General features: G+C 43.6%; 1 protein-coding gene across 1 annotated transcript in view; it reads right to left on the bottom strand.

The window, feature by feature from the left end:
• Positions 1-13500, bottom strand: part of SLC9A7 (solute carrier family 9 member A7) — a 145945-nt gene that overhangs the window by 24539 nt on the left and 107906 nt on the right. Inside the window, exons 13-14 of the mRNA XM_089904934.1 lie at positions 9106-9165; positions 1957-2020 (exon numbers count right to left, since the gene is read on the bottom strand). Of these exons, the coding sequence (XP_089761060.1) occupies positions 1957-2020; positions 9106-9165 (124 nt within the window). The remainder of the gene's footprint in view (positions 1-1956; positions 2021-9105; positions 9166-13500) is intronic.

Genomic DNA, 13500 nt, shown 5'->3' with positions numbered 1-13500 from the left:
ACCACCCTCAGAGAAAGCTGTGGTGGCACCCCTGGGCCCCACACGGCACCACATTTTGCAAGATGTGTTAAATCAGATTCGGTAGCTGGAGTCATTTAGAAGATCCTAGATTCGGAATCTAAGACGTACAGACTGGATTTGGGATTAAGTGCAATGATGAGTGTGATGCAAAGCTGACTGAAAGAAAAAGAAACACTCAACATGGCTTTGTGGACAACACATGCACATGGTGAGTGAAGCTTCCCATGCCCTGTGCTGCTCTCGCTCCCCCATCTTCCCATCAAATACCGATCAGCCCCCCCCCCCCCATGGACCAGGCACTGTGCTCAGCACTGGGTATTCTATGCTGAACAAAACAGTTCTTCACTCCCAAGGCCAAATCATAACATTTTGGAAACACATCTCTGCTCCTCTCGTGACTTTCCCTTCCCCCACCTTGGCTGCCCAGGAAATGCTGGCCTGGGGAAGGAGCAAAACCGGAGGCAGGGCTTCCCTGGTGGCGCAGTGGTTGAGAGTCCGCCTGCCGATGCAGGGGACACGGGTTCGTGCCCCGGTCCAGGAGGATCCCACGTGCCGCGGAGCGGCTGGGCCCGTGAGCCATGGCCGCTGGGCTTGCACGTCCGGAGACTGTGCTCCGCAGCTGGAGGGGCCACAGCAGTGAGAGGTCCGCGTACAGCAAAAAGAAAAAAAAAACAACAAAAAAAACCTGGAGGCAGAATGAGCCCACCAGCCCCACAACAGGGCTGATACAGCAGCTTTAGAACATGGCTGCCACTTCGCTTATGCTCCTCCCATCCAGAGGTGATGGTCTCTATCTCCTCCCACTGAATCTGGGCTGGCCCTAGCAACTTGTTGTAACCAAGAGAAAGTCACGGAAGTGATGCTGTGTGACTCCCAAGGTTAGGCCAGAAAGGGCCACATAGTCTCCACCCTGCTTGCTGGGACACGGGCTTTTGGAAGCCTGAGCCATCACATAAGAGGTCCCATACCCTGAGGCCATGGAGAAGCCATCACAGGCTTTCTAGTCTCTGGTCCTAGTCTGAGTCCTCCCAGCCCAGGCGCCAGACATATGAGCGAATGAGCCTTTGGATGATTCCAGCTCCCAGCTGTTGAGTTACCCCCAGGTTTCTTCATGGAGCAAAGGCAAGCTGTCCTGACTGTGCCCTTTCCAAACCTAGAGAATGCATGTGGATACGAAATTGTTGTTCACTTTCCTTCCTACGTTTGGGGCAGTGAATTATGCTGCAAGAGTGACCGGAGCGGATGGCAAAACCAAGGACCAGCACGCGCCTCTTCCCCCACCATCCCCACCCCCGCCCCACCCCAGTCTCCATCAGAATTCTCTGTGGCAGCAGGAGCTCTTCCCTGCTGTCACACGAGATGCGGCCATAGCGCTCTTGCCCTCACCTGCTTCTACAGCTTCCACTCCAGGCTGTCACTGCCACCACGATCCCGCCCAAACCTTAACCGTTAGCCTTGCTGTGACCTTCATCGCCTATGGGGCTGAGGGCTGCTGCTCTGCTACGGCCGCACCGTCACCCAGCGTCCCTCCTCTCTTGCTCAGATTCCCTGGGCTGCAGAGTTGATCACATCCCTCTCCTTCCCAGAACCAGTTACCGTGAGCCAATCACCGATGTATCCATATATCCATTCTTGGAAGGTAGGGAGTCAGCTTAAACATACTTTTTGGCCCCTTAATATGTTAAGAACAGGGACTTTGGACTCAAATCCTGCCTCCATCATTTTCAAATTCTCTGACCTTAGATGACTCACTTCAACTCTCAAACTTCAGCTTCTAATCTGTAAACTGGGGATAACAGTTCCTACTTCATAAGGTTGTTGTCAAGACCACAATGAGGGAATCCACGTAAACTCCTTGGCGTGTAGTAAACGTTCAATAAATTTTAGCTATTTTTAATAACACCTCCCTGGGAAGAAGCATCTCTTGTGACTTACCCCTTGTAAGACTTGGAAGCTGTCATTGTTGGGTGGTGGGTCTTGATCTGGATCAACACCAACTCTATAAGTCATCAGAGAGAAAGACAAGGAGAAAAACAGAGAGTATTAGCTTGGACCATAGCGGCCAGGCTGGCTCAAAGTAGCCAAGAGGCTGACCATCTTCCCAAGGTGGAAGGAGTGGTTAGCTAAAAGAAGGGAAAGGCTGTCATGCAAAAGTTGTGCGAAAGAGGTCATACATCACATCAGATCCCAGGGGTAGGCCGGGCAATCAACCTGTGTGCTGACACCTTAAGCAAGACCTCTGGAGAACGGCAGCAGCGGGCAAACTGTCTGCCTGCCCTCCTGCACCAGATGGCCCCAGGTAGCAAAAGGTGGGTCCTGCCGTCCCAGGCCTCTTCCTCTCTGCTGCTTCCTTACTCCCCTCTGACCTGCTTTTATTTCCTAACCTTTTGTTATGGAATTTTTCATATATCCAGGTAAGTTTTGAAAGAATTTATAGTGAATACCTGTATACCCCTCACCCAGATTCTACCATTAACATTTTGCTGTATTTTCTTTATTACATACCTAGCCCTCTCTCTATCATCCACCTTATTTTTTGGATGAATTCAAATAAAGTCGCAGACATCCATACACTCCCCCTAAATATTTCAGGATGCATATCATTAACTTTCTATCCTGGTGGCCCCGCATCCCCCTGCAGCACAGATGACCTGAGAACTCACACGTTTGAGATCAGCAACTGAAGACAGAAAGAAAAAGCAAGGTGGCACAATCCACTTATAACAAAATCCATGAAAGCACTAGGGTAAGCTGACTTGGCTTAGCAACATACCAACTGTTGCCCTATGTATCTGTTAATTCTTTATCCTTGAACCTTCCTCATTGTAAGGCAGAGAACTGTGGCACTGATGACACGGATAACATGGGGCAGCGGAGGAGGAGACAAAGATGCCAGGAAAATTCTCTACTTTCCTTGTTCCCTCCAATATTGCAAATAGTGGCTGGGATCATAAAAGCCAAACAGAAAACACAGCTTTCAGCAGGTCTGATTTGAGCTTGAAGAGAGGTGCTGAATGGCCTTGACCATGTGTGTTATTTGCTGTCTGGCACCAGGGTGCTGACTCCGATGAGCAGACAGTGGATGTGCAAAGCCCCACGTGTGCCTTATTTTTCCTCCTCTCCCTCCCGCTTCTCCACCTGTGATGCCCAGTATATATCTTGAGAAAAGAGACTAATGGAAAGGAAGAATAGAAGACAACACAGACATACTGGCAGCCTCCACTCTGTTTTACTCCAGGCTTGCCGAGCACTAAGCCAAGGTGCGTGCCCCTTGGATGGGGGTGAGGAGATACAGAAGGAAAGGGAACAGTCACCCCATATTTTGCTGAAGGCAAAGTTTAAAAACCACGAGATGAATTCATGCATTCAGCAAATATTTACTGAGTGCCTACCAAGCCAGGCCCTGTTCTGAGCACTCTGTTAAAACCTATAGTGTACCTGGCACCAGATTTCCTCCCCACAGGCCTGAGGTTTGATGGAATCTTTGTAGTGAATTAGATTGACTTTGCTGTGTCTAGAGGTCAATTTCTGGCAGGAGTTTCTGAGGCCTGGAGGCTTGATCTCATAGCTGGACATTATCCAGGGACTTTTTTTTTTTTTTTTTTTTTTTTTTTTTTTGCGGTACGCGGGCCTCTCAACGTTGTGGCCTCTCCCGTTGCGGAGCACAGTCTCCGGACGCGCAGGCCCAGCGGCCATGGCTCATGGGTCCAGCCGCTCCACGGCATGTGGGACCTTCCCGGACTGGGGCACAAACCCGCGTCCCCTGCATCAGCAGGCGGACTCTCAACCACTGCGCCGCCAGGGAAGCCCCTATCCAGGAACTTTTGAGCAACAAACCTCACAGAGATTTTTTTGGAAATGAAATATTCTGGGGTCCCAGGACTACCCACAGAGGTCACACGAGAGCCTCAGTGCTTCCAAAGTGTCTAACATACTGAAGTGGTAGAGGAGAGGTCACACTGAATTCCTAGCTGTTCATCTTTAACTCTCACCTGATTTGAGAGTCTCTAATGTACGTTCCATAGAGAAATGTCCTCTATATGGTGTCAGATCTGTAAGACCCCAACAGCTAGGAATCCAACATTAGGTCTTGTTCTGTGGATTCTACAGCCGCATGGAGCCACTTCATGGCAGACTAATTTGCATAGATGAGCTCCCCAGTAAAGCCTCAGAGAGAGGGGCAGAGCACTGGTTACTAGTCTGTCTCCCAGACAGCCTACCAGAAAGCCTGGTGACACAGCAGCCTTCTGCCTAACCACAGAGAGGCTATTGTGGGGCAGGAGCAACGAGATGATGTGATCTGAAGGGCACGGTGGGCAGGATGGCGAAGAGCACAGCAGCTCATACCTGCCACGGACAGTCTCTCCTTTCTCTACTGTGAATTTTGAAACAGGTGTATTGCCTTTGTAAGTGGCTTCCACGCCGTAAAGATAAAACATATGGATTTTATCAGCCTAGGTGAAATAGGAGCCCTATAGGTAAGAGAAAAGGCTTAAGTGTGCCTTGTCCTACAATGAAGAAAATAAAGCCAAACATAATAAAAGCTTCCAAATGAAGTCTAGCTCCCTCTATTCTTTCAACTAACCTCTGCTAGGAGAAAAAAAAATTGTTTAACAAGAATTAAAATAAATTCTGTTTAACAAGAACTGCTTATAAAGACTAGGTTTTGACTATTTTCATTCAAGTCCTGGAAACATAAGAGGAATTCATCTATTATCCTCGGCCCACATGGCCAGGCCAGAATTCAAACAATGGAGCACGAAACACTGGAATAACCTGATAAACTCACAAAATCAGGGCCACCCTAACCTCATCCCAAACTGGTTCGACATTTTGCTTGGGGGAACTTGAGGATGATTCTAGATGCACATCATCCAACAGAACTTTCCGCAGTGATGGCAGTATTCTAGATCTGCACTGCCCAGTGTGGTAGCCACCAGCCACATGTGGCCACTGTGCACTTGAAATGTAGTTAATATGACTGAGGAACTGCATTTTAAGTTTTATTTCATTTTAGTTAATTTACATTTAAACAGCCACATGTGTCTAGTGGCTACCAAATTGCACAGTACAGATTCTAGAAAGTACTAATTCCAGCCATGTCTCTCTAGCATCACTTTTTTCTCTGCCCCAAAAAATGACAGCTATCTGCTTCCTTCTGCCTTCTCAGTGATAATACCCAAGATTCCTGCTGGGATCCTGCGGAGATGCAACTCTGTAGTCCCATACATATTAAGTAAAAATTTGCTTGAACTGATTACTTAGACAATGGAGAGATTTCTCACTTCCTCGGTATAGAAAATAAGATTGAAAACCCGCTGAAAGCTCTTCTATACAGATACTTGTCATAAACATGAAAGGAATGACAGGATTAGAAAATCACCACTTGCCCCTCACAGTGTAATAATTGTTTTGAGACAATTTTACCAGTGGGTAAAAGGTTGTTGGGAATCTGACTATTCATATGATGTTAAAGGATCACTCTACAGGTAACTTTTTAGTTACAAAGGGAAAACAGTGCTTTTATGGAGAGACCTGGCGTCTAAAGTGATCAAATTTAACATCACTAATAAAAGGACAGCCTGACAACATGCACCACCTGATATGATGCAACAAGAAAGTATAACATCACTTTTACATTATTTTTGCCCCCCCCAAAAAATGATTATCTATCTCTACTCAAGAGGAAAACAAATTTTAAAAATCCACTTTGTAGGGCATTATGCAAGACAATTATCCTGAAAATCCTGACTCCTTAAAAAAAAAAACCCTCAATGTCATAAGAGACAAAAAGGAGGAGGGGAGGATTGTTCTAGATTAAAAGAGACTAGAGGGGCTTCCCTGGTGGCACAGAGGTTAAGAGTCCGCCTGCCAATGCAGGGGACACGGGTTCGAGCCCTGGTCCTGGAAGATCCCACATGCCGCGGAGCAACAAAGCCCACGTGCCACAACCACTGAGCCTGCGCTCTAGAACCTGTGAGCCACAGCTGCTGAGCCTGAGCGCCTAGAGCCCGTGCTCCGCAACAAGAGATGCCACCGCAATGAGCAACGAAGACCCAAGGCAACAAAAATAAATTAATTAATTAAAAAAAAGAAAAAAGAGACCACAGAGGTGACAACCAGGTCAGTCAGAGCATACAGTGGCAAGGAGCAGGGGGAGGGGCATGGAGCCACCACGGGCCTGAATTTAAAAAAAGATGACAGCCAAAGGAAACTTTGATTGGATCCTGGATCCTGTGTGTGTGTATAAAATTCATGTTACTTTCTCAGGTGTGATAAATATACTGTGATTATGTAGAAGACTAGATTCCTAGGGGATACATGCTGAAGTATTTAGGGGTAGAAAGTCATGATGTTTATAACGTACTCTGAGGTACTCAGAAATGGTTGAGAGAGAGAGAGAGAGAGAGAGAAAATGATGCAAAAATGTATGACAAAATGTTAACAATTGGCACATCCAGGTTAGAACTTGGATATTCATTGCTCCATTCTTTCAGCTTCTTTTACAGATTTAAAATTTTTCACAACTTAAAAACAATATTTGATTATATCTTTGGTGAAAATGTTTCACAAATACGTGAGTACAATTTCCTGTCTCTATAATTTAATCTAATTTACTAATAATGATGATTCGGGATCCTCATATTACTCCAGGGTCTGAAAAATCACAAATTGTGAAGATTCATGGACATAGGGTGCTATAATAGGTAAATAGGTAGATACAGTCTAGTAATTACACGGGTTTTTTAATCCCAGATAAATCTTAGAATATTCTGTTGAGGTTTTCCTCCTAAAAGTGAAGGGCAAGGAGAAAAATGCTAGTTAACTGAAACATATGGTTAACTAAATTCCAACCAAGACAGCCATCCTCAGATCTGGTTGTGCACATCCCCTGGAAACCTACAGTTCTGAGCACAGGCCTATCCAGAGCCCCCATTCCTTGCTTTTCCCTCCCTCTGCCATGGCAGTTCTGATACTTGCCGCAGCCACTTGCTACCACCAACTACCTGCCTGAGATGCAGCCCAACTCCTGGCCCACTCAGAGCCTCCAAAGACCTCTGGGGCCCTCCCACAGGTGGAGTAACTTGGGAGGGCCCCTTGGAGGGTCTCGGAGGTCCCTGCTACTGACATAAGTGCTGAATAGGAGAAAGTAAACCTGCTTCCCAGCTTGCTACTGGGTTTTAAATGCCAAAAGAAAACAGACCAGGGGACTTGCGACACAGACCGTGTTCTGCGATTTCTTTCCCCATTCAAGGCTGTTTACTTCAGGACAATTGAATGATTACTTTTCTGGCAGAGTTGAGGGTCTCTTGGACCAATTCCCAAGGATGGTAATGGACCCCTACAAAGGGCCTCACCCTTGGGGCAGGGTGTGTGGTGGTGTGCTGGGCAGCAAGAAATACCAGGTACAGTATTTTAAGTACAGTGCTTCAGAAGACTTAGGGTTCGTTAACTTTCTGAAATTCCTGGTTTCAGGAAACTGTCCACAATATATATTTCCCTCCTGACCTGTTATAACGCTTTTGATCTAGGCCACCATATAAATCTAAAACTTCTGTGCTGTTTCATTACATCATATTTTAGCACTCCCCTGATACATCAGGGTTGAGCTCATCTAAGCACATACAACAGTCTTTTCTTCCAGAATGAATTGAATTATCCTTACTTTCATTAAGAATAAGACGAATGTGGTAATCCCATACCGAATGAGAAAATAAAGCTATCACACAGATGTGCTCATTCTGGAATGAATACAAAAAATGAATCATTTCCCTTTTGATATAGTATGTACATTCTGATTAACCACCATATAAAATGCCATGAAATCTCAGAAATTTTAGAAGCTAGATTTAATCAACAAGTTTTTACTTTTTAATTGGAATGGCTGAGGTCCTAAATTATTTGGGGAATATGAGACACACATGTTCACATAAAACCTTGAACAACAAACAGATCATTATCTGAATTCTCTCATGTCCCAAGTGTAATAACTTGCACTTTGCCTGAGGGACCTTCCTTCTTGAAGGTTGGATATTTCAAAGGAAAGGATTTCCCCTGCTACTTAACTGGTAGTTACAGTCAGGTCTCCGAAAATGAATTTGTGTGTGTGTGTGTGTGTGTGTGTGTGTGTGTGTGTGTGAGTATGTGTGTGTATTTTAAGCAGGAGAAAAAAGTGTGAATCCAGGGAACTTAAATGCTTCAAATAATTGTATGCATGTCATTGTAGTTTACATTGGGGCCTGGCAATATCCCAAGATTCATGCCCCATGACAGGTACTGCGGCTTTTACCACTATCCTCAGAGAGTAAAACACTTTCACAACGAGAGAAGAACAGAGTTCAAGCCTGTTTTGTGTTTGATTTATCTACCAGCACCCAGAATCAGATCAGGAAGAAAGCATGCCAGTTAAAGATACGGAAAGGAAAGAAGAAACACTAAAGTCTTTACTCTGATAGCCCCAAATCACCACCCTTAGGCATAATCAAATGATAAACTTGGATGGACACTGAGAAACAAATTGCATTAGAAGAGTCTTTCATTATCTTCTGATTTAAAGAAAAATCTGTGTTTTGTATCTTCTGATTCACGATGATAAGGTACAAGTACACAAATTCATACTTAAAAAGTAAAACGGCATTGGTGCTTAATTAAAATGGTGTAAACCATACCCCAGTCATGGCTGAAATATAAAATTCGAGTTCTCTTTATGACTTAAAAGCCTTGTTTACTAGATCACAAGCAGAATTTTGTGGGGAAAGCATTTGTGGCTCTGAAAATGGGCTGCTCTTAAAACTAAGCTCAGCTGTACACGGAGAGACTCACCAACTCCAGCTTTGGTGCCACACACTGTCCAAAATGGGGCGAGGGGGGACAGACTCTCAAGAACACCAACACATTAATCAGCCCAGAGGAGGGTAGAATAATGATTAACCGGACCTCCTGCCCCTTTTCGAAAAGGGGCAGATGGTTGGCGCACACGGGGAAGGAAGAAAGAGACAAACAGCATAAAGAGAAACATCTCAGGTTAGAAAGAGGAGAAAAGCCAGGCCCAGTTAATTTGTTTCTGAGGATGCCCTGTGTCACCTGAAGTACTGCCAGCGGTGTTCATTCTGGTCCTCTTCGGAGGGCTCCTCGACGCCAACTCTGGGCAGCAGAAGAAGGGAACGTGAGTGTGACGGGGACAACAGGGGAACTAGGAGCTCTGGGCACATGACCTGGACCACGTCCATCAAAGAATAAAATCCGCACCCCCCTCTTAAGCTGTCCCCCTGTTCTCTAAAACCCAGAGAGGCTGCTAAATTTACATCAAAAGCAACAATGTTAGCAGCCAAGTCAAATGAGGATTGATTAGGAATGAAGACAAGCCTCTCAAAATATAACGTAATGAAATCAGAGTAATAAATGCAACTCATAGAAAATGACTTCATATAATTTTTCAGGAATTCATCTGTTTTATAAAGCAAGACACATCCATACAAAAACTAGAAAACAGAAAGTTGTTATTAAACATATATTTGAAGTGTTTACACATAGTTTTACACATATTTGACAGAAAGAACACTGTATCACTGAAAACAGCAAAACCAGAAGATAAAATGGCCTTTTTTTCTAGACAAGTAATCACACTGTCCATGGGTTGTACCCGAAGGTCAGGAACCCAACTTCTGCTATTCTCTTTACCTTATGGCTTCAAGAGTTGACACGGTCTATTTTCCCCTCCCTTAATAACTGCTGGGTTATTCAGACTACATTTGAATTACACCATCATACTAAGAGCAGGGTTTCACAACCTCAGCACTACTGACTGACATTTTGGGCCCTGGCCTCTACCTGCAATATACCACCAGTAGCACCCCCCTCCAGCTGGAGCAACCAAAAATGTCTCCTGACATTGCCAAATGTCCGGAGAGGGCAAAACTGCCCATAGCTGAGAACCCCTACTCTAAGTCCTGCATTCTCAGTGGGGGGTGATATAGACCCCAGGGGCATGAAAATCGGTTCTTATGGGACAAAAAATTTTTTTAGATATTACAGTGGTTTGTAGCCCTCTAAAGCACCATAGTACATAAACAGATACATAGATCTGTGGTATTAAAATTTCAGTGGAAGAGGTAGATAAAAAGAACATTTTTAAAGGCTCTTATTCAGAGGGGCAGTGATGGAAAAAAAAGGTTGAGAAACACTGTGCTAGACAATGCCCAAATACTCATGCTACTAATACGCCCTGAAAAAAGCAAGTGAGAACATGATGCTTCTTAAGGTGGTACTTTTAATTAGGTATATGTTCAGAATGTGACTTAAACCAGACTACAGTATTGAAAAATTGTAACAAATTCCAGAAAAGCAAGCTGGATTCCATTAATGTAAGATTCACTAGTAATAATAATAGTAATAGCAGCAGTATTAAGGTTATGATTAGCAATGATAATGTCATAGCTAAAATACACTAAATGCTTTCCATGTGCCAGATGGTACATTTAATGGCAGAATTCTTTATCATGTTTATTTGGTATCACATTTTATCTTCACACTGTTGTCATCCCCATTTACCCAGACAGGAAACTAAGAGCAAGAGAGGTTAAATAAGTTGCCCAAGGTCACAAAGGTAGAAAATGATGGAACCAAGATTGCAACTGAAGCTGTTAGATCCCAGAGCCCTAGCTCTACCCCTTACAGGATATTGCCTTTGACTACAAGGTGGCGTCTTTAAATTCTTTTAAAATATCCAGTAACAAATGCTATTACATAAAGATCTCAGGGCTTCTCCCTGCCTTTATTCCTTAATTTATCTTTAAAGAGCTTTATCTTAAACTCTCAATGTGACAGGATTATACCTAGCAGAGTGACCTTACTTGTCCTTGGGTGATTGTATTGCTGCACTCTGGAGTATGAAGGTTATCCTGTTCATTTGGCTGCCTGGGTGTATGCCATTAACCCCCCACAATCACCACCACTTCGTTGGTGTGTCACTTGAAGCTGGGCCTTCCAAGAGGACAGCCACCATGCCACCAAAATGTGCTCAGGACATAGATGAGGCTCATCTGCTGAATCTGCGCGTCTGATGGTTTTTTCAAGTTGCCAAAATTACAACCTTTGTGAATAACAACAACTTGCTCAAGAGACTAAGAAAAATAGTATGTAGTTTGTATATTACCAGAAGGCAATTTGAAGTTTGTATATTACCAGAAAGCAATTTGAGCATTTTGCCATTATGTTTTAAAATAGCAATCACATGCTCAACATCACTAATTATTAGAGAAATGCAAATCAAAACTACAATGAGGTATTACCTCATGCCAGTCAGAATGGCCATCATTAAAAAGTCTACAAATAATAAATGCTGGAGAGGGTGTGGAGAGAAGGGAACCCTCCTCCACTGTTGGTGGGAATGTAAATTGGTGCAGCTACTATGGAGAACAGTATGGAAGTTCCTTAAAAACTAAAAGTAGAATTACCGTATGATCTAGCAATCCCACTCCTGGGCATATATCAGGAGAAAACTATAATTCGAAAAGATACATGCGGGAGTTCCCTGGTAGCCCCCGTGGTTAGGATTCCGGGCTTTCACTGCTGTGACCCCGGTTCAATCCCTGGTTGGGAAACTGAGATCCCACAAGCCGTGTGGTGTGGCCAAAAAACAAAACAAAAAAATACACATGCACCCCAATGTTCATTGCAGCACTATTTACAATAGCCAAGACATAGAAGCAACCTAAATGTCCATCAACAGAGGAATGGATAAAGAAGATGTGATATACGAACACACCACACACACAAGCATGCACGCACGCACGCACGAGATGGAATATTACTCAGCCACGAAAAAGAATGAAATAATGACATTTGCAGCAACATGGATGGTGAATCACTTTGCTGTACTCCTGAAACTAACACAACATTGTAATAAATTAACTATATTTCAATTTTTTTAATGGTTAAAGAAATGATAAAAAACAAAATAGCAATCACAAAATTCCAATTTAAAAAGATAAGTTGGATTTCTGGAAAGCAGTGATCTGGCTTTGGATTTGTGGTTATATTCATTTTATATTATACACAGACTAGAAATTAGCCATGGTTAAAAGTCATAGCTGGGCTTCCCTGGTGGCGCAGTGGTTGGGAGTCCGCCTGCCGATGCAGGGGACACGGGTTCGTGCCCCGGTCCGGGAAGATCCCACATGCCGCTGAGCGGCTGGGCCCGTGAGCCATGGCCACTGAGCCCGTGCGTCCAGAGCCTGTGCTCCACAACGGGAGAGGCCACAACAGTGAGAGGCCCGCGTACCGCAAAAAAAAAAAAAAGTCATAGCTAACTCCTAATTATTTATGGAGGAACTCCAAGTCCTACCCTGGGCTTCTGACTTCTGGGCAGCCACTTAGCAGCTGATCAGGACCTCTGTCAGCAGCCTGGAGAAGTAAGAAACAACTAGGTACTGATCTTACTGAGGTCACAGACGTCAAAACACCACACTGAACTTCAGGGGGTTTCCGAATCATTTTAGAATAAGAACCTGGTCCACATAAATGATCCGTGGCCATTAAGTGACACCATAAGCCCAAGCCACAAAAACCAATCAGTCTCATTACCTTATTTCTGAGGGAATTTCTTTTGATGTAATCTCCGTAAATGTCAGTTTCTACCTCTAACATATCACTATTTATACACATCTGAAAAAAACGCAATGAACTGACACCATATGTATTTTTCACCAATGGCACACTTTGCTTCACTACACTATCTGGGTAGAGTTGCACAGAAAGAAGGAACTAATATAGAAGCAGATTGAAATTGAAAACAGAGAAACAATACAGAAAATCAATGAAATAAAAAGCTAGTTCTTTGAAAACATCATTAAAATTGACAAACCTCTAGTAAGAGTGAAAGAAAAAAAAAAGAGAGAAGATGCAAATTACCAATACTGTGTCATGAATGAAACATGGGATATCACTACAGATCTCACAGACATAAAAACAATAATAAGGTTATGCTATGAACAACATAAACATGACAATTAGATGAAAATGACCAATTTCACAAACTGCCACAACTCACCAATGTGAGATATAGCTGTTAAAGAAATTGGCTTCATAATTTATATAATAAAACTCCTGGAAAAGAAGACTCCAGGACCAGTCAGTTTCACTGGAGGATTCCATAAAACCTTCAGGAAGAATTAACACCAATTCTAAACAACCTCTTCCAGAAAACAGAAGAGTAGGAAACATGTTCCAACTCATTTTGAGAGGCCAGATTACCCTGATACCAAATCAAAGGCAGTATGAAAAAAGAACACTACAGACCGGTATCCCAAATCCTTAACAACATATTAGTTAATAGAATTCAGCAGTATGTAAAACATTTATTTATACACCACAACCAAGTGGGGTTTAACAAGCAAGGGTGGTTCCGTATTTGAAAATTACTCAATGTAACCTATCATATTAACAGGCTAAACAAGAAAAATCATATGATCATATCAA

Source organism: Delphinapterus leucas, chromosome X (genome assembly GCF_059928025.1).
Source record: "Delphinapterus leucas isolate spDelLeu-1000000601 "Yukka" chromosome X, BTC_Dleu_Yukka2, whole genome shotgun sequence".
NCBI lineage: Eukaryota > Metazoa > Chordata > Mammalia > Artiodactyla > Monodontidae > Delphinapterus > Delphinapterus leucas.
This window is presented reverse-complemented; position numbering and strand designations above follow the sequence as displayed.